General features: G+C 41.9%; 1 protein-coding gene across 2 annotated transcripts; it reads right to left on the bottom strand.

Moving 5' to 3' along the window:
- Positions 1-364: 364 nt before the first annotated feature.
- Positions 365-22,354, bottom strand: LOC311523613 (nucleolar RNA helicase 2-like). Of its 2 annotated transcripts, none has more exons than XM_084633788.1 (15): positions 21,929-22,354; positions 20,057-20,332; positions 18,495-18,570; positions 15,442-15,620; positions 12,626-12,743; positions 11,365-11,550; positions 9,835-9,980; positions 9,350-9,499; positions 7,860-8,021; positions 6,909-7,028; positions 5,619-5,692; positions 3,153-3,312; positions 1,859-1,993; positions 1,183-1,227; positions 365-630 (listed from the first exon to the last, which is right to left on the bottom strand). In XM_084633788.1, the coding sequence occupies exons 1-15, from the start codon at positions 22,337-22,339 to the stop codon at positions 439-441; spliced, it is 2,430 nt and encodes an 809-aa protein (XP_084489914.1). In that variant the 5' UTR covers positions 22,340-22,354; the 3' UTR covers positions 365-438. The 2 variants fall into 2 exon arrangements, with proteins under 2 accessions (XP_084489914.1, XP_084489915.1); XM_084633789.1 differs by having other exon boundaries at positions 18,495-18,567.
- Between the last annotated feature and the right edge of the window lie 1,733 nt (positions 22,355-24,087).

Genomic DNA, 24,087 nt, shown 5'->3' with positions numbered 1-24,087 from the left:
ACACCGTGGTGGCTTGGGCTGGAGCTTGGGCTTTGCAACGTCCACGCTGCTATTTTTAGTGTTTTAATGCAAGTCAGTCATTCACAGCTGCTGTGCAGACATACCCAAAGAGGCAGGTTCTTAGTGTGACACTCAGTCCTAATACATATAGGCAGAAAGGGATTTCATTCAAAAGTGTGAATTGTTGGCTTATATTTTTAAAGCTACACATTTTCAAACATGTCCATCAGGAATGGAAGTCAGTGGAAGAAAACAGCAAGATCTTCTTTTAAAATGAACTTTATGTCACTTCAGCAAGTAGATTTTGTCGCCATCCTCACTTACAGAAAAGTGACTGGTTTAACAAAGTAACAAAAACAAAAGGGAAAGTTCAATAGATTTTAATTTCAACAAAGCAGGCATTATGTAGTCCCATAGCTACATCAACTGAATTAGTTACTAAAATGCTCTGTGAAAATTTCGTTTCTGACCTCCGTTTTTGAATCTGTTATTTTTGTTAAAGCCACCGCCTCCTTGCCTCCCGTTCCTGAAGTTAGAGAAACCTCGGCCTGCTTCACGCGGAGTTTCTTCTAGCTCAGGTAACTCCGTTGCTATGGACAGCTGCCAGCGTCTTGAATCTTGCCATTGCTCCTGATCAAACAAGTTGAATGCATTTAAAGAAATCATGAAAATGTAAGAACTGAATTTGCATGCCTGCATATTCATAGAAGTTATTTCAAAACCAACCTAATCCTCACCAAACTAGTTCATCAGATCCATCTTATGGACAAGGGTCAACATTCGTCTTTAAAACCCTTACAATTCACAGTCATGGGACGAAGGAGAGAACCACCCCAGGGGAAGTTGGTTACTATTAATGCCCTCAGTTAGCGGAGCGGGCAGCAGCCAAAAGGCCAAGACACTATGTAGACAACAATGCAGGATTTTGTAAAGAGGAGGAAGGGAATGGACAGACAAGCAAAAAGTCAGAAGCAGCAAAATAAGTTTAGTTAATGAGAGCAGCAGGAAAGAGTATATTTTGTAATGAATGTGCAACCCTCTTTATGCACAAAAGTTTCAGACTCTCTGCAAAAAACTGCAAGCCTTATACTACCATAGTATAAGCATATAACTAGCAGCTACAGTATTTGGCTTAAATGTCCTCAAAAGGATTCTAAAGGCCCTCCAGCAAGAAGAACATACCTGTATATGACTTTGCTCAGCTGTACGGACATCGAAGCACACACCCTAAACACAACAGAGATAATATTCATTTACTCTCCAAGCTGGCATCCAAAGAGAGAGACATTGGAACACTAACTTCCGATAACAGACTACAACTATAGCAGAGTGCCTGCTCTATTTTGAGAGTGCCTTTTTATATTCTAAAATTTTTATTTCCGACAGATTTGCCAAGAAATGAGGAATCAAATGCTTGGTACTGACAGCAGCCCCACTTCCCGAAAGTAATGTATCTGTTCAAAGGTAGGACATGAACTTCCTGCAATGCAACTTCTTTGTCAATGCTCTTCACAAAGGAGTAAAGTGACCCAACTGAGCCAAATCGCTGAGTGGCTGATTTCAAAGTATGTACAGACCAGTGTAGGCATTGAGAAGAACAACTTGTCTATTTTATTGATGAAAGAGAAGCAATTTCAACCCATTAGTGTAACACGATGGGTTCCCATCTGAAGTGAATTTCCTAACTTCTCTGTCATTGGATCACAACAGAGGCAAAATGTAGAAAAATCCACCCTCCTCTCATAGACACAACTTTGAGTGGTCATGGTAGAAGCCAACACCTGCATTAAAAGGAGAAGATGCCCTTAAATTCCCAAAATAAACCAAGCATACAAAACAATTGGATAAACCATCTCACCATCTTTCCCTTGAGAAAACGCATTCTGGTAATTTTATTGTCTATTTCATCACCAAGCTGTTCTTTTAGTCCTCGCCAGGCATAGCCAATGCTGTGCATCTCTACCGAACATTGTAACGTCATCGTCACATAGCCCTTTAAAAACAAACAAACAGTGAAATGTGTTTACAATGAAGGAGTAAACCAGATTGTGGCAGACAGCGTCCAATCTGTCGAATATGAATTCCAATATAAATCTTTGTGGCTACTGTAATATTTAAGGCTCTACTGTTCTGCTAACAAGTAGGCTGTTTGGAATAAAGGCACCCTCCATTTGCATGCTAATGAAAGCCTTCAAGAGAAAATGAAGTCGAGCTAGAAATACACATTGGTATCAGTCTTTAGACTGAATATATTTGTTGGAAGTGGGGGAACAGTTATTAGGTGCACATCAATATCCATTTATAAAATTACAAAAGGAAGAGACATGAGAACTTAGTACAGGCCAATATAAGGAAAGGAAATCCAGATGGCTATGTAATAAGATGAAATCTACTGTACTGACTTCAAAACAGTTACCCTACAAAGATGAACTGGAGTTGGGTAGCCCCTGCCCACGTCAAAGAAAGACAGAGCTTTTCTACAGGGTCTTCCCTGTAACAATATACTCCCAGAGACTACCTGCTGGACTCTTTTTCCTTGAAATATGGTGGGACTTGAAACATTTTCCAGAAAGACAGACTAAGCCAGCAGCAAAAACCATCCTATTGGCTCAAGAAACTTTACTAAAGTTTTCCATGATAATATCACACTTTTCTGTAATTGAGATCGGAGACAATTTATGCATCCTTTTCTTAGTGCTGGTTAAAGGAAAATATACTCACTAGTTTCAAGTTCCTCTGTTTTCTGAACTATGCCACTACGATTTGATTTTAGTTAAGAAAACTGGAATTTGATGTAAGGTCGACAATAGCTGCAGCTCAGGCACCTAGTTGGGAAAGCAACCAAGGAAGCTCTGTTTGGACTGGGCTAACAACCTGAGAGTACCTCGTTAAAGGAGAATGGAGGCAGCAATCTCTATAACTAAACAGTGCCAGAAAGTGATGGTGAGGGCCAGTTTCAGACACAGGGAGCTAAAGGGTATCAGGTCTTGTTACACTTACTCAGTACATTTGCTGACAACACTGCTTACCATTCAATACACAATCTCTCTCTCTAAAATGGATAGAATATTTACCCCTCTCACAGAGGTGTTAGGAGGATTAGTTCATACAGTGCTTTGAGCACAGTAGTGACATGCAACATTATTATTTACCGCATCTGAGTTGAGCAAGGAACGCTGTTCAATGGAAGTAGCCCCAGAAATATGGGCTAATGCTGCAGCCAGAGCTTCCACTGCCCCCTTTTCCTCTATCAGCCGCTGAGCTGACTGTTTGAAATAGTCGATGGCAGAAGGAGGAACGGAATCCAAAAACCTACGTATTTACAACAAAGATTTGATAGGTCAATATACAGAAAGCCAACATTACAAAATTCAATTGTGTGTGAGAAATTTTATTAACTTGTTAAGACTAATGCAAAGGTTAAGGCCAAGAATTTCAGAAGTGACTAGTTATTGTTGGTGCTTCAATTTTTGTGCACCTGTCTTGGGTACTGTCAAAGGGGCCTGATACTCTGGAAGTGGCAAGTCCTCATCTTCTGACAATCTAGCCTCTTTAAGGCGTCTCCCAGTTTGGCACCCAGTCACTTGGAAAATCTTGAGCTAACCACCCAAGAGAAGGCTGTAACACATGCAGAGAGTGCCCTTTGCCCCAAGAATACTCTGTATCACCAGTGAAGCCGATTCCTGATTTATGCTCCACACAGAAGGTCCTGTAGTGATCATCCTTTCATCAAGAGCAATAAACAGATCTCTGTTTAGCATCTACCAATGCCCTTCTGTAGCACGCCATAGTGTCACTGATGAACTGAGCAAAGCGCTTTCTACTCTCAGAGCAGGCTGCTTCAACACACTGACACTTACCACTGACACAGGGAGCAAAGCTGGGGGAGGCAAGGTGCGGGGGTTAAATCTGCCATCTCCAACACGGCAGTGCATACCAATAGCTCACTAGACAACTGGTTCTCAACCTCTTCCATGCTGGAACTCCCAGTCCCATTTAGCAACATGAGAAGAGCAGGGTGGTCACAACCCCAGATCCACCCCCTCAAGTTATATTATTAAACCTCTGCCAATCTCAGATTGAACAAATATTTCTAAACCATACTATACTGGCAAAGTTTATTCTTGATATACAGCAAATACGAACTATTAGATTGTAGTCAAGGAAATTCTTAGAAATATAAAATGTTATACCTATTCATCTTAATTAAGAATCATAGATATTACATTTAGAAAGGGCCTATTTGGCTGGCTAGTTGATCCTACCGCTGCAGTTATTGATGGATACAGGAGACCCTACATAGGTGCAGCAATCACTGACTTCAGTGGCTGTTGTAGATGCACAACTGAAGGCTGATTTGGGTCCAAACTTACAAGTATCAGATATGTATGTTCAAGTAAGTCAAATTTGACACTGACTAGTAAACCACCTTTCTCTTGTATGAAAATGACATATGGAAAGCATCAATACATCACTCACAATATGAAGGGGAAAAAGCTTTCAAGACAGCGAAGCAGGGGTGTGAATGAGGGGGGATGGGGGGGATGACAACAAGCACAGGCACGGACCCCACTAATCATTATCTGGCTTTGGAAAACTCCTCTGGCCCCAGGGGAAGAGAAAGTTCCTCCAGCCCCCAGGGCTGTCAGGAGCTGACAGCTCCTCTGGCCCTGGGGCAGGAGCACCATTTACGGAGGGTATCTTCCCCCCCGTTTCGTACCATATGTCTGCTCGCAGTGCACACCCAAGCAGAGCTCTCAGCTGCAGCCCTGAGCCAGATTCCCTCCTCCAGGAACCCGTGTTCTCCAGAGCTCATCCACCCGATCCTCTTCTCTGCCTCCCCCAGTCAGCAGCTGAGATGATATGGTGCGACAATCCTCCAGGACAGGAACGGGCCAGTCGAGGGGGGTGCACAGCGTCCCCGGTGGTGGGAGCACAGGATATCCTGTGGTGGGGGTGGGTAGGAGAGGGGAGCACAGGGTCCCCAGAGCAACAGCAAGCGCCTCTGGTCCTGGCAGGAGCACAGAATGTGTCCTCCCAAAAGGGGTCAAATTTTTACTCTTGTGCAAGTCCCTGCAGGGAAGCATGAGGAAAATGCCACCTGGAAGCAATTTCCACCAACTAGGTGTTAGATGTGTACAAAGCTAGGACTCACACTGAACAGACTAAAAACAGCAACACTAATAATGAATCTGATATAGAATGCAGGGTGTGAGTTGCAACAAATACATTAACTAAAAGGGTATTCTAGTTATACTAAATATAGTAACAATTCTTAAAAATCAACAACAACTGATAGGAATAAGTCAGTTTCCCTATATGTAAGCAATTTTTTGTTCTATTACTTGCAGTTAGGTTTGGTAGGTTATAATTTAAAGTTACTTTTAACCACATATATTTTTAAACAGGACATTTTGCTGTGTGAGGGGCTGAAATACACAGGGGCATACTGCTAATATCTTACTAAAATCAGCCAGCGTGCACATGTAAGGCAACTGATTTTATGAGAGAGAGAGATGTATGACTGTATATGTAACAGAATTGAGTCCAACATCTCCATATATTTTTCTTCTACAAGTTCAAGACATCTCGTAACTGTGGACAGATAATGAACATACCTGATAGCATCTTTACTAGAAGCTTTAATTATATCTGTGGCTGTAGGCACACCCACATGCTTAAATGTAATGCCCTGAAATTGAGAAAAGAAAATGAATTAGAGCTCAAGGTCTTTTCCCTACAATACGCAACAGAACCAAACTCTCGTCAAGTCCTGTTTCCAAGGCCACCATTCCCTTACTAGTCCTAAGCAGCAAATCCTTTGTTCAATCTTTATTTAACCATGACAATTTAAAAACTATAAAAAGCCTCTCTTGTATAAAATAGAACACATTAAAATTATTCCTATTTTTGTTAATGTGTGAGTACCTGTGTCTTGATCACATATTTGAATCAAAGACGTTAGAAATGGAAAAGACTCATTAGATCAGAGTCCAACCCCACAACACAAGACATATCAGATTTAGACATAAGAATGATCTTAGCCAAAAGCCAGTATAATAGTTTGTGCAATGTCAATGGATTGACACTGAAAACAATTTAATCATACAGTGCAAATGTATTTAATCCTCAAAGGAAACTGAAAGCATGAGGGACAGAATTAGGCCAGAGAACTGAGACAATACTTGGTTCAAGGCTCTGCTTTTACTATATAGTTTTTACCTCTTTCCATTAAACACTCCTAAAGTAAGTCAAGTTCTTAGATGAATATTTAATACATGCCAAAAAGAAAGAACCTAGGGTTCAAAATTCTCTGTTTAGCTTTCAGCAGCTAATGACACCCTGAAACAGAACAGGAAATGCAAAAAGTGGGATTTCTACCTCTAATCTTTGTAGGGATTGTACAACTCTAAATGCAAGCCTCGGCAAATAAGTGAAATAGGAGAGGATTTTCAAGAATTTCGTTTTAATTTGTAAATTTAAAAGCCTGCACGTTACTGATTCAGTACCTTCAATGCTTTGACATTGTTTTCAGAACAGCCTTTCAAGTTCTCCTTTAAAAATAGATTTTTGTAGTACACAGAAAGAACATGTAATCGTTCCACAATCTATCAGACACCAACTACTAGTTTTAAAAGTATATACACAAAGTTTCACATGAACAAGCCTTGGCAAAGTTATATTTGGAGAATAGGAAAACCTGCAGAAGACAACACAGCACAGTACGTAAAAACTTTTCAAAGACTAGTATTACCATTTTAGGCCCTGCCTATTGCTGGGTTGGAACTGTGTGGCCTTACACAGCACTTGACTATGAGGTTCCCCAAGAATATATGCGCACAGTGAATTTTTAGATATTCAATGACTGATTAAACAAAAACAAACCCCAAAGAAAGCTAGACGGTTACCGCTTTTTGTTCTACGTGTCTTAATTGATCTTCTTCCTTTCGCTGATAAAAACAGATACAAATTCCAGTCCGTCCAGCTCTTCCTGTGCGTCCAGACCGATGGATATATGAATCCACATCCTTTAAAAATAAAAAATTAACATGAACACATTTAAGTTTTTTAAAATTAAAAGGCCTAGAAGGTTTCACAAAACATCTAGAAATTTTAAAAGCATTCTAGAGTTTTTTTTTTTAATAAAACCCAGGGCTCCCTTATTCCTGCTGTATAAGGAGATTTTGTAGGAGGGTTAATGATAACAGGTTTAACTATCCAAAAAGATAGTAAACATTAAAAAGAGAAAGCAAGGTTCAAATAAAGAGGGAAGTGTCTAGCCAAAAAAGGAACAACAAAACCCAAAGCAACTAATCTTGCAAAATCGGAAAACAAATCTGATTCGCGCAATGCAGCAGTCTGTGTGAAATAAAAGGTTTCCAAGAGGGATGCTATACTGTGCTCTTGAAAGTCTGTTTGGAAATGAAGTGACCCTCCTGACCTTGGAGGGAAAGAGTAACACCAGATTCAGGTAAAAGACTGGAAGTATCATAAACTTAAATGACTAAAGGCTTTATACAATCTGAAATTTCAGTGGAAAAATAGATGGAATTCAAAATAGATTTAGAAATATTGAAAAAGGGCTTCAGAAGATATAATATTAAAAAAAAAAAGAGGGCAAACACCTACATTTAATTTAATCAAAAAATAAATGCTCAACAGGAAAATTTTACACCTGCAGTTAAAGAAAAAAAATCTCACTGCAGCACTAATCTTAAATTCATACCATCAGTAAATCAACATTTTAAAAAAAATTTGATGCAGATAAAGTAATCATCTGCCGTTGTTGTTTTGTCATATAAAAAATGGCTGACTCATTTTTTCTAAAAAAAAAAAAAAAGGGCATACCCATTTCTTACCTTTGGGGGTGAACTCTGTATGACCAGGTCAACTTCAGGGATATCTAAACCACGGGCAGCTACGTTGGTTGCAACCAGAACTTCAAATGTTCCATTTCTGAAACCCTTTAATGTGATCTCTCTCTGTTTCTGTGGAATGTCACCATGCAATGACTGGGCATCCTGTCAAAAGAACAGATCATTAAGACTTCATCCAACAGAGGTATCTAGGCAGCAGCAACCCACTGACAATGGTGGCACAATTTGCTGTTCCTTACCACCCCAAAACACTGTTCACAGCAGTAGATAGCATCAACCGTGGCGCTACATGCTTTACAGGCCGATATGAAGACAAGAGACCTGATCCTAATTCACTTTAACTGGTGTAACTCAGGAATAACTCAGTTGAAAACACAAAAACTTGAAATATAAAACTACTATGAGATGAGAATCAAGACCAAGGTCCCTGCCCTGAAGAGCTCCCCACAGGCAAGAGAGAACATGGCACAAAATTTTCAGCGACATGGCCAAGCCCAACTGACCAGTCTGAACTGCCTCTGGTATTTGCAAGAAAAGAGGTGGTGCCTAAATTTGTCTAATGGGGAAGAGATCAGGATCCAGAAGTGGGAATTCTCAATGCAATATGGAAAAGCAGAATTTATTAAATACAACACAACTTCACACTCACCTAGCCTCAAAGGGTTAATATTAGCATAAACATCTCAAGTGTTTGTGTGTGTCACTCTACAACCTTGTTGAAGTTATTAGCATATTTAGCTGGTTTACTGTGAATGAACTACACAGAATTTCTACATGCACAAGTAGGAGAGAAAAAAGCAAGCCCACAGAACTAAGCATGTCTAGCCTGTACAGTAAACCCCATTTAACTAAATACTAAATATATCTGCACTTCCCCATTCCCTCTTTTCCTTGATTTTAACATTCAACATCAAAACAATATCTGCTCTGTAAGAATCCAGGATTATTATTCATTATGGGTAAAATTCATCTATGTGCAGAAGGCCTGCTCAATATACTCTACAAGGCCTGAATTAATGGTTCAAGAGGATTTTTTAGAGGGTGAGTAGGCCTTTCAGTCCTAGGATAAATGCCATACTGTGTTTATAGGACACCCTGTATCCCAAATACCCATTATTCAGATGACGCATGGTTGTAAGAACCAGGAATCCAAACAGCATGTTAATATAAGCTGTGATGTCTATTCCTTTATTATTTCTTATTATATAGCGTCAGCAATGTGTTTTGCACCATACAGTAGACACAAAATAAAATTCCTGTCTCCAAGGATCTTGCAGCCAAAAAGAAGTTATCATTGTTATGGTTGAGGAGAAACTTGCAGCTTTCTGAAATGTCAAAAAAACCCGGCCTTGTTGACAAAACATGAAGCCTACAACAATAAATTCTATTTGTATGGCTGAGCTCCCATCTTCATTTCAGGAATTTCTAGCCTTGATATTTACAACCATGACTACCTCTTCAGACATCAATACCTGTTTAATAGAAGCATTCAGGGCCAGTTCACTTGCATCCTTTTTAGTCTCACAAAATATGATGGTCCGTCCATGACTGCCACTGTAAACCTGAATGACATCCCCAATAACTGCTGCTCTCTGGGACCAGTGACACTCTATAGCCAAATGCTGTTAGGGAAAGAAAATATGCCAATGTTATATCTGCTGTCATTCAGCAGGATATCAGCTAAACTTCTTTACACAAAGACAACATTTTGATTAAAAAATCCTCTAAAATATTTAGGATTTTATTTAAAATAAATGAAAAAACCAAGAAAACAAAAATTTTGTTTTCCCACATAAAATTATTTACAAAAAGCTTTATGTTAATTTTAATCACTGCCAAAAGAAAATTAAGCTTTAGTTACTGTAATATCATAGCTTTTGAAGATCAGAACCATAACCCATATTATTCATCCTATGTATCCCTAGCACCTATACCACGCAGTAACAAAACTACTTACCTCTACAGTCATAGCCGTCTTTTGAGTCTTCTTTCCAATAAGGTCAAACTGTTCATATCTAGATTTCATGTATTTTTTAGCTACATCATACACCCAGTGTGGACAAGTTGCAGAAAACAGCAGTGTTTGGGGGTTGTCTTCAGAATCTTTGAAACAACACATCACTATCAATAATCCAAGTAGTATTACAACGTAAGAACTGATGTTTCATTACAGATTCCATGTTATAAGGACTAGTTACAAAGCAAAAAGCATAAATTTCAAAATTTTGAGAAGGCTAATAAATGTATACAGGAGATGGAGAAGTATGTAATTTTAATATTGATCAGCTACAATAATCAAAGTATAATGAAGAGTTACATTATACTTTGTAACTGTGAAGAGTTACAAAGGGGTTTCACAAAACTAGGTGACTGGGCAACAAAATGGCAGATGAAATTCAGTGATGATAAATGCAAAGTAATGCACATTGGAAAACATAATCTCAACTATACATACAAAATGCTGGGGTCTAAATTAGCTGTTACCACTCAAGAAAGATATTGGAGTCATTGTGGATAGTTCCCTGAAAACATCTGCTGAATATGCAGCAGCAGTCAAAAAAATTAACAATGTTGGAAACCATTAGTACAGGCATAGATAACAAGTCAGAAAATATGATGCACTATATCAATCCCTGGTACACCCACACCTCAAATACTGCATGCAATTCTGGTAGCCTCATTTAAAATATATATATATTAGAAGTGGAACATGTACAGTGAAGTGCAATAAAAACAAGTACAGGTATGGAACAGTTTCCACATGAGGAGGGATTAAAAAGACTGGGACCGTTCAGCTTGAAAAAGAGACGACTAAGGGGGGATACAATGGGGGTCTATAAAATCATGACTGGTGTGGAAAAAGCGAATCAGGAAGTGTTATTTACCCCTTCACATAACACAAGAACCAGGGGTCACTCGAAATTAATAGGGAGCAGATTCAAAAAAAAAAACAAAGGGAAGCACTTCTTCACACAACACATAGTCAACCTCTGGAACTTGTTGCCAGAGGATATTGTGAAGGCCAAAAGTATAACTGGGCTCAAAAAAGAACTAGATAAGTTCATGGGTCCATCAACGGCTATTAGTCAAGCTGGTTATGGATGCAACCCTGTGCTTAGGGTGTTCCTAGCCTCTGACTGCCAGAGGCTGGAAATGGATGATAGGGGATGGATCTCCCAATAATGGCCTGTTTTATACATGCCCTCCGAACCACCTCGCGTTGGTCACTGTCGGAAGACAGGATACTGTGCTAGATGGGCCTTTGGTTTGATTCAGTGTGGCCACCTGTATGTTCTTATATTTCCTATTGCTTTGACCATGTTAGTTTCAAATGTTTCAATTGATGAGGCTTCCACCATTTCCTTCAAAAAAGTATTCCAATACATACATACATACATACATACACACACACACACACACACATATATATATATCAGAAAAATTTACTTTGCAGACAATGCAATACTCATAAAAATTCAGTATTTACCTTTTTTGTAAGCAAATGCTAGAATTTCCTCCACTTGTTCAGCAAAGCCCATGTCCAACATCTGATCAACTTCATCCAAAACAACATGCTTCACATTGGAAACGTCCAGCTTGCCATTCTGAAGGTGGTCTTTAATTCGTCCTGGAGTCCCAACTAAGATGTCAATGCCGTTTTTAATATGTTCAACTGGAAGAAAGGGCAGCAAAACAGCACATGTGTAAGAATGCTTAAAGATCACAGAATTTCTAGGGCTGGTAAACTACTATCAATTTACAGTAATACTTCTTATTTAAAGACTAGGTTGTTAATGCCCTAAACCTTTCACTTTTGGAGATAGGATTAAATCAGTTTAGGTCACAAGTAAAAGGAGTCTGGCGGTGGTCTGTGGCTTTCTATAAGGACTGCTATCCTAAAACCAAAACTGATAACTTAATGAGAATGCCTTCTGCCAAAATCTTCATTTTCATTCAATTCACATTTAACACCATCAGGACTTCATCATAATTTACAGTCTCTCTACTCCCAACTGAGTTCCCACTTTTTTTCTTTTTTAAATAAAAACGTGACAATCTAGCCAATTGTTTCTTCTGCAGTTCTTGCTGTCATTCTACAGTGCTGACGTCAAGTGGCAAGTTCAAGGCTGAGCTCCTTAACATGCTCTCCAATCACATTTGAGGTATCTGAGCCACAAACTACTGAAGCTGAAAGCAACATTACAATATCCTTCCTTCCTTAGATATTTTTAAGGTTAGGGTTGACAAAGCCCTGGCTGGGATGATTTAGTTGGGGATTGGTCCTGCTTTCAGCAGGGGGTTGGACTAGATGACCTCCTGAGGTCCCTTCCAACTCTGATATTCTATGATAAGATGGCAGGCACAAATGAATAGACAAGAAATGGTTTGATTTGTTCAGTTTCACTACCCTCTAAACTGGAACACCATCACTTGGGGTTTAAAATGAACACTCTGCTTTCCTTGGACAGTCATCTGGCCCCAGCGTTCATCCACTCAGGAACAAGATTATTTCTTTATAAATTTAAAGCAAATGTTATAACTTCTGAAGAAAATAAATTATACATTTGGATAGCGATCCCCTAGGATTCTTTTGGTAGAGATGGACCCAACTTGAACTACCTTTTCTTTTTTAAACAATTTCAGTTTTTTACTGAAGTGAAACCTTAAGGAAAATAGACAGTTTTATTCCCTGAATGATTCTCATGAAACAACAGCAGATATCAAAGCGACTTCTAACATGTACTTACTTTGTCCATTATATGGAGTTCCTCCATAAAAACAAGCCACTGTGAGTTTCTTTGTGACATCCTTAAAGTCCCTGGCTACCTGGATTGCCAGCTCTCTCGTTGGAGCAAGAACTAGCACCTGGACAGAATGACAAAACCATCAGAAATGCAGCCACTTGGTGATTGGTATCAAATTCCCCACCCTATCAGGTAAGCTGTTCTCCAAAGTTGATCTGACGCTGCCCCCTTGAATTTTCTCCTGTTTGTAAACAGCTGTGGTTTTATGCCACGTTCAGCACGATGGTCTCCAAGCTCCTCCTCATCATTCAGATCACACTCTCAACCAGAAGGAGACTGGTACATCATGGCTTTCATAAACAGTACGAACAAGCAGAACTGGCATAGCTTTCTCCAAGCTAGCACTGGTGTTGACTTGGGAGCCACAACGAGCTATCCAGTGCCATGGACCTCAAAGAAAGCTTGGGCCAAAGTTAGCAGAACCCAGATTTATGCACTACTAAAAGCTGGTCTGATCCCTTCCACTAACCTTGGTCACAGTACAAATCAAAGGAGAGCCACCTGCAATTGTATGGGTCACATGTCCCACAGAATGGGTTAGATAAAGTGCCTCACACTTATGTGAACCTTTACCTTTAAATTTACTATTCATTTATTTGCCCATGTTATTAGTTGAATTTTCTTAGTTATCCAGTGTTAATTCTTGCTGTTATAGTTATTTTTCTGTCCATTTTGTTGCTATCACATTTCAAGGACACATAGGTTAGCATAACCAGATTTTAAGCACCAAGAAAACGATTAATAAAAACTGTTACTCTGATATCATTGCTAAATGACAGTGTACAGAAAATATAATTAGAGAGATCTCTCTAGGACAGAGGTGGGCAAACTACAGCCTGTGGGACCGTCCTACCCAGCCCTTGAGCTCCCAGTCGGGGAGGCTAGCCCCTGGCCCCTCCCCTGCTGTTCCCGCTCCGCTGCAGCATCAGCTCACTGAGCCGCCAGCGCTGTGGCCCGCTGCTCCTGCCAGGGAGTGCAGCAGTGTGGCTGTGAGCTCCTGCAGCTCTGAGCAGCATGGTAAGGGGGCAGGGAGGTTGGATAAGGGGCAGGAGGTTCCAGGGGCAGTCAGGGGATGGGGAGCACTGGGGGCTGGATAGAGGGTGCAGTCAGGGGACAAGGTGCAGGGGGTGGTGGATGGGTTGAGGGTTCTGAGGGGGGCAGTCAGGGGGCGGGGGCCAGGGTGTTTGGGGAGGCACAGCCTTCCCTACCCGGCCCTCCAAACAGTTTTGCAACCTCGATGTGGCCCTCAGGCCAAAAAGTTTGCCCACCCTTGCTCTAGGATTTCCAGATTCTTCAGAAGTATGGTGCAGACCATTCTTTTTGCCACACTTTCCTCCCCATCACCAAGGAGGATGAATTAAGGCAGACTAAATGTTTAGCAATAGTTACACCATAATTATGCCTTGAATTATAAAATACACCTAATGAAGCCTTTTAAAAATGTAACTTTCATTGATATTTCTTACATAACAGCAGTGTCTCTGTAATATACTTCACACTTATTTAGCTATTTAGGAGTCTGAAATGCTTTAACACACTAGTAATTAATTCTCAAACATCTCTGAAAGACAGGTAAGTGTCTGACTCATAATACAGATCAAGAAATTGAGGCAAAGAAGTCAAGTGACTTGCCCAAGGCTACACAATAAGTTATCAACAGAAATGGGATTATAAAAATCAGGAATTTCTGACTCCCAATCCTGTATTCATTTGTCTAGATCAGGTTGCCTTGTTGTTCCTGAGTGGCACCCAGATTTAATTGCTGAGGACAGTACAATTAAGATAGTCGTAAAAGAATTGTACACAATAAGATAGCTCTCTAAATCTATAAATTTTCTAAAATTACGATGATGACCAATGCGCAGTTCAGTATTAAAGGACAAAAAGGTGCATAAACCAAAATTTTGGGATAACAAGAGAGCTGCTATTTAATTTATTTTAAATAAAACACTGAAGTTTGAAGCACTCTAGTGAGCGATCACTGTCCCCACCTCCCAAATGAATTGCAATTGTTAGTCCGTAAGAATTAAAAGATAATATCAACCAGTGAATAATATTCTTACAAATCGTTCAGACAATATTTTATAATGTGTACTCTAAAGGCATGGTAGAAGGATGGAAGAGATGTGTTTTTATTCCACAAACCACAACAAAACTGGTTGGACTAACTATAAACAGACCAACCTTGACAATACCCCTTTATAGTGCACTACCAGTTAAATCACCTGCTTAAATAGAAGCATAAAGAACATTTATGCCAGGACTTGAAATCATAACTTAAGCTGTCCCAATGTGGAGGGAAAAAGCAAGTGTCATCCTGTAGTTTATATACAGGGGCAAGAATAATTTGGGATAACACCAGTTTGCCGGTCTGCTTCATTTTTATGAGTAGGAGAGGTATCAAACCATACAAGAAACCTGCTCACTAGGCAGCTAAGAGCAGAATATTTGTATATGCTCATATGAATACAGCAGATATGCCCTCCCTCTTTTCAGCCTATTACACAATGAATGCAACATAATCACAAAGAATCATAAAGCTGTGTATTTTGTCATCATTAGGATACTGTGAAGAAGTATCATTTTGTAAACCCTATTTTGAAGAATGTTTTCCAGGATCAGAAGGAGCATTTAAAAAAGGGAGTAAGTGGGAAGAAAGAAGGGGATATTTTTAATAAGAACCAAAAACAATTATAAAAATCACTTTCAAATATTGCCATAATTTAAGCCATCAGTGAGTCCTTAAGTGGCTAAATTACCTTTGGTATGCGGCCTCTCTTCCTCTCCAGTGTGTCTCCCTGAAGTTTTTCAATCAAAGGAACAGCAAAAGAAAACGTTTTCCCAGTTCCAGTTCGAGCCTGAGCTATCACATCTTTGCCATCATATATGGGCTGAAAGGTCTTCGCTTGCACAGAAAACAGGTACTTTACTCCTCGAGCTACAAGACAGTTCAATATACCTTTATTAAAAGGTGCCGTGAATCCACAATAAGCTGAGATAGACATCTGAAAGCCCTTTTGTATGATAATGAAAAGCAAACCAAATTCATGAGACAGATCATGGCAAGTCCTGCATCTGACAGTGGGTGCAAATAGTAAATACACATTTGTTTTCATTTCTACTATACTTGGCAAAACATTTTTTTAATCTTTTTCTGGGAGCAAGATTTGGTATCTGGGGTAAACGACCATTTTTTGCTACATCTGATACAGAACAGCAACAGTACATGCAACTGACTTTGATATCAGTCAAGGTTGTGGGACTTTTTTTTGTTTTTAAACACAGAAGCACATTAAAACTTGCAGAAGTTTGAAAGATGCTGTACAAAGAGGAAAACATTAGGGTGGGTAAAAACTGGCCAGTAGTACATACAAATTATTAATGGTGTGACTTCAGAACAAGGAAAGTTTAAAATGGATTCCTGTGTGTTGCTTTAAACTCTACCAATACTCAACGATCAGAATAATGTGAACTCCGTAGTGATTAAATTCACAGAATATACTAATCTAGGATAGCAGATCAGAGAGAAGAGATCAAAATTGCCAAATGATCTAAAAGTTGAGACAGATGACCAGTTATAAATTAGATTTAATAAAGATAATTTAAAGTACTACCCCTGAAGAAATAATATGCACATATATAGAATGGGATAGTTTTTCAGAAAATAGTACGCAGAAACAGATATAGAAGTTACAATAGACAATATAAGTGACAACCTCACAACATAATGCTAATCAGAGGAAAAAAAAAAGTAAGGCTGTCAATTAACTCAAAAAATTAACTGCACTGTTAAATAGAATACCGATTGAAATGTATTAAATATTTGTTGATGTTTTTCTACATTTTCAAATACATTGATTTCTATTACAAGACAGAATACAAAATACAGAACAGAAGAATGCTCACTTATTATTTTTATTACAAATATTTGCACTGTAAAAAGGATAAAAGAAATCATATTTTTCAATTCACCTCATACAAGTACTATAGTGCAATCTCTTTATCATGAAACTGTAACTTACAAACGTAGATTGTACTTTTGTTATATAACTGTACTCAAAACCAAAACAATGTAAAACTTTAGAGCCTACAAGTGCACTCAGTCCTACTTCTTGTTCAGCCAATCACTCAGACAAACAAGTTTGTTTACATTTACTGCCTGCTTCTTATTTACGATGTCACCTGAAAGTGAGAACATGCATTCGCATGGCACTTTTGTGGCTGGCGTTGCAAGGTATTTACGTGCCAGATATGCTAAACGTTCATATGCCCCTTCATGCTTCAGCCACCATTCCCGAGGACATGCTTCCATGCTGATGATGCTCGTTAAAAAAAATGTGTTAATTAAATCTGCGACTGAACTCCTTGGGGGAAAATTGTAGGTCTCCTGTTCTGTTTTACCTGCATTCTGCCATATATTTCGTGTTATAGTAGTTTCGGACGATGACACAGAAAATGTTGTTTGTTTTAAGAACACTTCCACAGCAGATTTGACAAAACTCAAAGAAGGTACCAATGTGAGATATCTAAAAATAGGCTCAGCAATGGGCCCCAAGGTTTAAGAATCTGAAGTGCTGTTCAAAATCTGAGAGGCACGAGGTGTGGAGCACGCTTTCAGAAGTCTTAAAAGAGCAACACTCTGATGCGGAAACTACAGAATATCAGGGTTGGAAGGGACCTCAGGAGGTCATCTAGTCCAACCCCCTGCTCAAAGCAGGACCAATCTCCAATTTTTGCCCCAGATCCCAAACGGCCCCCTCAAGGATTGAACTCACAAACCTGGGTTTAGCAGGCCAATGCTCAAACCACTGAGCTATCCCTCCCGCCAAAACAACAAAAAAGAAAATCAACCTTCTGCTGGTGGCATCTGACTCAGATGATGCAAATGAACATGCATCGGTCCACTCTGCTTTAGACTGTTATCGAGCAGAACCCATCATCAGCATGGATGTATGTCCTCTGGAATGGTGGTTGAAGCATGAAGGGACATACGAATCTTTAGCACATCTGGCAAATAAATAACTTCCAACACCAGCTACAACAGTACCATGTGAACACCTGTTCTCACTTTCAGGTGACACTGTAAACAAGAAGCAGGCAGTATTATCTCCTTCAAATTGTAACCAAACTTGTTCGTCTGAGTGATTGGCTGAAGTAAGACTGAGTGGATGTGTAGGCTCTAAAGTTTTACATTGATTTATTTTTTAATGCAGTTTTTTCTTGTAAAAATTCAACATTTGTAAGTTCAACTTTCATGATAAAGAGACTGCACTACAGTACTTGTATTTGGTGAACTGAAAAATACTATTTCTTTTGCTTTTTACAGTGCAAATATTTGTAATAAAAAAATATAAAGTGAACATTGTACTCTTTGTATTCTGTGTTATAACTGAAATCAATATCTTTGAAAATGTAAAAAAAAATCCAAAAATATTTAAATAAACGGTATTCTATTATTGTTTAGCAGCACAATTAATCTTTTTAATTGCACAATTAATCTTTTTAATCACTTGACAGCCCTAAAAAAAAAGCAACCGTCTTCCCACAGTTTATATCTAGAAGCAACGGTATCACAGAGGAAATGAATCTGCCTTGATGAGACTGCACTTGAAATCGTGTAAATGTGAAACCCTCATTAATGGGAGCAAAGGTGCCTAGTGGTTACAGTGGGATGTGAGAGTCAGGCCTTCTGGTTTCCATCCCTGCTTGTGTCACTAATACAGAATGGCTTTTGGCACATTATTTAAAAAGATACTTGCGATCTATTTGGAACCACCTTTTTGTTAGTAAATTTCTTCTCCACAGAAGTTACCTTTAAGAAGCTCAGCTGTTTCTTTGGAAATAGAGAAATTAGAGAAGGCACCTTCTTTCTCCTCTTCTGTCAACTGCTGTTAAATTAAAATAAAGCAACAGATTAGGCACAAGGAGACAGTCATTTTACTATACTACTGAGTTCCACAATATTTTAACCCAAAAGAAAATAAAAAATAAAAAACTTCTCCAGAACAGTCTCACCTATGATCCCCTGGGTATATGGGGGAAAAGGAGACCCTCAAAGTCATTTTACAACCTTGATAAATGCAGGGCAACCACCATTGGCCCTTGCACCTCAGGCTGCTATTACATTGTGTGTATACACTTGGACTATTTGTGTTCCTCTTGCTAATTAATATTTTTTAACTCACCCCTGGAAAACATTAGAAAATTGTTCTGCCAAATGCAGAAGAAACAAAAACAAACACATATTCACTATTAGCATATATTATCCAGTAAAGAACATTTCTGGATGATGGAACTTTCTCAGAGATTTTGCAAATAAATATTTTAATTTAAATTATCCACTAAATGGACTAACTTGAAATTAGCTACCCAACTTCTGGTACAGAAATTGAAAACAAACTACAGGTGATCTACAAAAACACTCTACTATTGACATATACTTCCCTATGTAACATGCAATAAACAGAAGAGCTGCAAGACCCAGCAATATATACAAGAGGTAAACTCAGGGAGCAAGGTCTCTCTGAAACGTCTCAGCAAGACTCTGATCAAACAGGAGAGAGCAACAGAAGGCACTCCATGCTCATTCCCATAAGTGGCATGCTCTCCTTTTGTAATATTCCTTTCTCAGCCTGATACACAAAATCAGATTAATGTCTGATATTTTCTGGCATGAAGGCTATGGACTTGCCTACACAGGAAAATTTACTGTCTTAATTATACCAGTGTAACTCCCTAAGTGCACACTCTTGTTCCAGAATAAGATATAAAAAACTGAGTTATACCAGTATAATCATATCAGTAAATTTACCAGTGTAAACAAACCATATATATCCTTCCTTGGCAGGAGATGGATTTACAGATCAATGGTGAGATTTCCCCCTTGCATTTTGACCCCTGTATGCAGGGCAAAGGCTGAACCCAGCATGGGGAGAATTGTTTGAAGAGCAAGAACAGAGGAATACAGCTATAAACGGTTTTATGAGAACCCTTTTGTAAACCCTGGCAGGGATTGGGGGGGTGGGAGTATGTGGACTGTACAGCACTGCAGAGATTCTTGGCAGAGCTGCTGCCCACAGTCAGCTGGGGACAGGCTGTACCATAGGCAGCCCAAATTATATCAGGGCTGCTCCACCCACCAGACCAGACCAGACCAGAAACAAGAGAGGTTAAAGGCTGCTTAAACTTAAAGCTACTTTAGCATCCCCTCCTCCTGGATTGTGAATTCTGTGCTGCACGCACAGAATCTATTATCCTCTGCTAGGACCAGGGATGACAAGCAAGATATTTCCTAGTAGCGCTGAGCACTTCCACCAAGCAAGACCGGTAGATTACATTTTTAAAGCAGGTAAAATTCAGGGTTTCAGTGTGTACCTTTACTGGCTCTTGGTCACTGTCATATTCTGCACTTGATGCTTCACTGGAATTACACTGAGCTTTTGAGTGGACAATGCCATTGTTCATGGACAAGGATTTCACCTTGTCCTCTGGGCTGTTTTCTTCAATCTCTTGATTCACTTTTTCTTTAACTTTTTTCCTCTTTTTAGGTTTAGGAGGCTCAAGGTCATCTTCAGATAGCTCATTTTCCTCTGTTTGGGATTTCAGCTCCTTGGATTTATCGCGGAGTTTAGATTTCTTCTCCTTTTTATCCTTCAGAGAGACAACAACATCAAACAGAAAAGGACAAAAAAACAAAGAAAAGTAAAATGTCTTTAGACTTTTCATCTCTGATGCCTGATCCTCTTCAGGGAGAGCAGGATTCCTTTGTCATCAGAATCTCTCCGGCAGGGCCATACCCCATTTTAATTAAACCACCCCATATTGTAAGAGAATGTTCAGTCACAGTTAGTATTCAGTATCAGTCCTCAAGCAATCGAAGTATTGAATATGAGGAGAACGAGATTCTTCCTGGATGAATTAGTGTCATATGCACCTACCTGTTTACTCGCTCATGATTACCAGATGTAATTATTATTTGCATGACGGGTGCCCCTACAGGCCCCAAATGAGTTTGGAACTCTATTTTACTAGGCACTGTACAGGCATATCTTTCTTAACCTGAAGCATGTACAATCAAAACAGACACCACAGACAAAGGATGGGAGGGGAAACAGAGGCACCAGGTGATGTGAGTTACCCAACCTCATGCAGCAGATTAGTGGCAGCGTCAGGAACAGAACTCTCTACTGAGTCCCAGTCTAATGCCCTATCCTATCCACTGGACCAAGATATTAAACCAAAATCTCAAGCTTCTAGGCACTGACATTTAGAGATCTCCATTTCACAAAAGTCATTTGGGATGGGGTGGGATTAACATGTATAAATGTGCTGACACTATAATCTGAAAGGGTGGGATATTTACACTGCAGCTGAAAGATGTGATTACCGCAGGGGTAGATAGACTCACACTAGCAGTGCTCAAACGAACACTCCGAAAACAGCAGCCTGGAATTGGGGCACAGGTAATGGCTTACACAAGAAGAAAAGGAGGACTTGTGGCACCTTAGAGACTAACCAATTTATTTGAGCATAAACTTTCGTGAGCTACAGCTCACTTCATCGGATGGATACTGTGAAAAGTGTAGAAGATCAAGCTGCCCCAGTCCAAGCCCACCCAACCCCCTGGCTCCGAGCTCAGGTGGCTGGCTAGCCCAAGCCACTGCCCATGCCACAAGGACCACACTGCTATTTATAGAGCCCGACTTAGAGCAGAGCTAGCCCAAGCCCTTCTACTCACGCTGGGAATCACACCTCCCAGTACACATATACCCTAGGGCCAGATACCTTCCGGGGACGGTGACAGGGCGCGCTCGGTGGAGCCCCTCTGGCCAGAGAACACACACGCTCTGTGCCTGACACAGCCCAGGGCTGGCACCTTTCTCGTCCCCGGGGAGACTGACAAGGGGGCAGAAATGCGCCACACCATCGGGATGGCAGGTCGGCGAGCGCCGCTGATTGTTCAGCGGCAAACCAGCGGTGCCGGGCTCTCCGCTCACCCAGCCCGGCGGCGCCCACACCGCGATCCGGACGCGAGGCGCCCACGTGGCGCAGCAATGGAGGCCAAGCGGCGAATAGCACGAGGAGCCTCCGGGCACAGCACGGGTCTGTGCGGGGACCCCCGGGCCCGGTTCTCCCTCCGACCGGCTGCGATCGGGCCCCACCCAGCCGCGCGCGCCCCCACCCCGCCCGGGGGTCCCGGCTCAGGTGGCTTCTCTTCCCCGATGTTTCCGCCTCCATCTCCGGTACCTTGTGCTTCCTCCTCCGGCCCGCCCGGGCAGCCTCGCCTTCCCAGGGGGTCTCGGGCTCGCTGTCGGCTGCAAGGAGGGCGGCTGCGGGCATTTCCTCCGGCTGTTCCCCGCGGAGCTCGGGCAGGGAGCCGCTGCGCTGGTCGGCGGCCGCGGTGAAAGGAACGAGCCCCGCCCCGGGGCCGTCGCACAGGAAGTGAGGCGAGGGGATGAAGGCCGGGGCCCGGGCCCAACCCCAGCGCCGGCCGAGGGAGAAGGGGGCTGCGCCGGGCTGGAGCAGCCGGAGCCCCGCGCGGGGGCCGAGCGGGGGGCGCGCCGAGCCGGGTCCTCGCGCGAGCAGGGCGGGCAGCCCCGCAGCCCCTGCGCCCGGCCGCCCGGCTCCGTACAGCAGCCTGCGGCACGCTGCGCCCATCAAGCGCCCTGGGTGGCCCGGCCGCCGCGCGCACCCGCCCCTTGGCCCAGCGCCCTCCCCCGCCGCCCGCGTCACCCCTCGCGGGGCGCAGCTCAGAAGGAGCCGGCGGCGCCGCCCCGGCCCTGCGCTGTCCCCACACCCCCCGCCGGGGCAGAGCTATGGCTGGTGGATGCTGGGGATGCCCCCCTCCCCGCGAGCCCACACTGGTGGGGGCATTGGACGCCCCCCTGCAGTGTAGATAGTGCCTCAGGCTCTGTGGCTACTCAGCAGCTCGGGTTCTTGGAACTCAAGTCAGCTGACCTGTGTCAGGGAACCCTGGGTTGGAGCGTCTACACTGCATTTTAACCCTAGGTTAAAGCATTTTCTGACTCAGGCTTGAGCCTAGGGATCTGGCAACCACACTGCAGCGCACAGTCCCAAGTCAAAGTCACCCTATCCCGGAGTGCCTGGCACTCCTCCCGCTGCCTATGTCGACACTCTAGCCCTAGACCACGTTGTACTGTGGGAAAACTCGACTGCCCACCATGCTCGTTATAGGAAACGTGAACTGCCCCCCTTCTTCCTCCCCCCACAAGCTGCCTAGCAGTCATTTTGGTCTGTGCACTCCTAGCCATCAGAACCAGCAACATGGAGGAGGCGCCTTTGGATGAACTCCTCCTACTTGCGCTTTCACTTCTGTGTCAGGAAACCGGCAGAGCTTCTGTGAGGCGCTGGTGGACAGTTCAGCGGCGTTTTCTGTGCCACCGAAGGTTCCTGACTAATTTCCTGATGGATCTGCAGGAAGAGGAGGAGGAAGAGGAGGCAGAAGAGGAAGAGTACCCTGTCATCATGGACTCTCAGTGGCAGATGTTGCTCAGTATAATTGGCATAACCGCTGATGTCCCCTGTGTAGACCGCCGCTTTTGGTGCAGGGTCACAAGCACAGACTGGTGGGACCACATTGTCATGCAGACTTGGGATGACCAGCACTGGATCCAGTACTTTCACATGAAGAAAGCCACATTTCTGGAGCTTTGTGAGCAGCTTACCCCCATCCTCCAGCGTAAAGAGACACACATGAGGTCACCTTTGCCAGTCCAGAAGCGGGTTGGTATAACTGTGTGGAAGCTGGCTACTCCAGATTGCTACAGGTCTGTTGCCAACCAGTTTGGGATTGGAAAGTCAACTGTGGGTAAAGTGGTGGCAGAGGTAACTGAGGCAATCCGGCGTGTGGTTTACCCCCAGGTGGCGGGCATTAAAGATATTCCTGAGGTAATTGCTGGCTTTGAGAGAATGGGGTTTCCTAACTGCGCCGGGGCCATTGATGGGAGTCATGTACCCATAGCTTGCCCTCCCCAAGGAGCACATGAGTATCTAAATCACAATGGGTACTACTCCATTGTTATGCAGGCACTAGTGGATCACAGAGGCAGATTTATGAATGTCAATGTGGGCTGTACAGGAAAAGTTCACAATGCCAGAGTTTTTCGCCACTCTGGAGTCTATATCCGTGGACAGGCTAGGACACTATTCCCACCCAATGACATTGATATAAATGGTGTTGCAGTCCCCAGTGTTATTCTGGGTGGCCCTGCATATCCTCTTTTGCCTTGGCTAATGAAACCATACCCTGATATCAAAGACCCTGGCAAAAAAAGGTTTAATTACATTCTAAGCAGGTGTAGAATGCTTGTTGAATGCGCTTTTGGCAGATTAAAATCACGTTGGAGGTGTTTACAGACCCGCTTGGATGTCAGTGTCATCAATGC

Source organism: Lepidochelys olivacea (genome assembly GCF_965140295.1).
Source record: "Lepidochelys olivacea isolate rLepOli2 genome assembly, chromosome: 7".
Taxonomy (NCBI): domain Eukaryota; kingdom Metazoa; phylum Chordata; order Testudines; family Cheloniidae; genus Lepidochelys; species Lepidochelys olivacea.
This window is presented reverse-complemented; position numbering and strand designations above follow the sequence as displayed.

Bases quoted from the DNA above. Each gene is read 5' to 3' on its own strand.
- LOC311523613 (XM_084633788.1), bottom strand. From the start codon at position 22,339: ATGGGCGCAGCGTGCCGCAGGCTGCTGTACGGAGCCGGGCGGCCGGGC. The intron at 20,333-21,928 runs GTACCGGAGATG...GTCTCTCTGAAG, and splicing joins GCCGGAGGAGGAAGCACAAG to GATAAAAAGGAGAAGAAATC. The intron at 8,022-9,349 runs GTATTGATGTCT...TTCTTTTGACAG, and splicing joins TGAATGCTTCTATTAAACAG to GATGCCCAGTCATTGCATGG.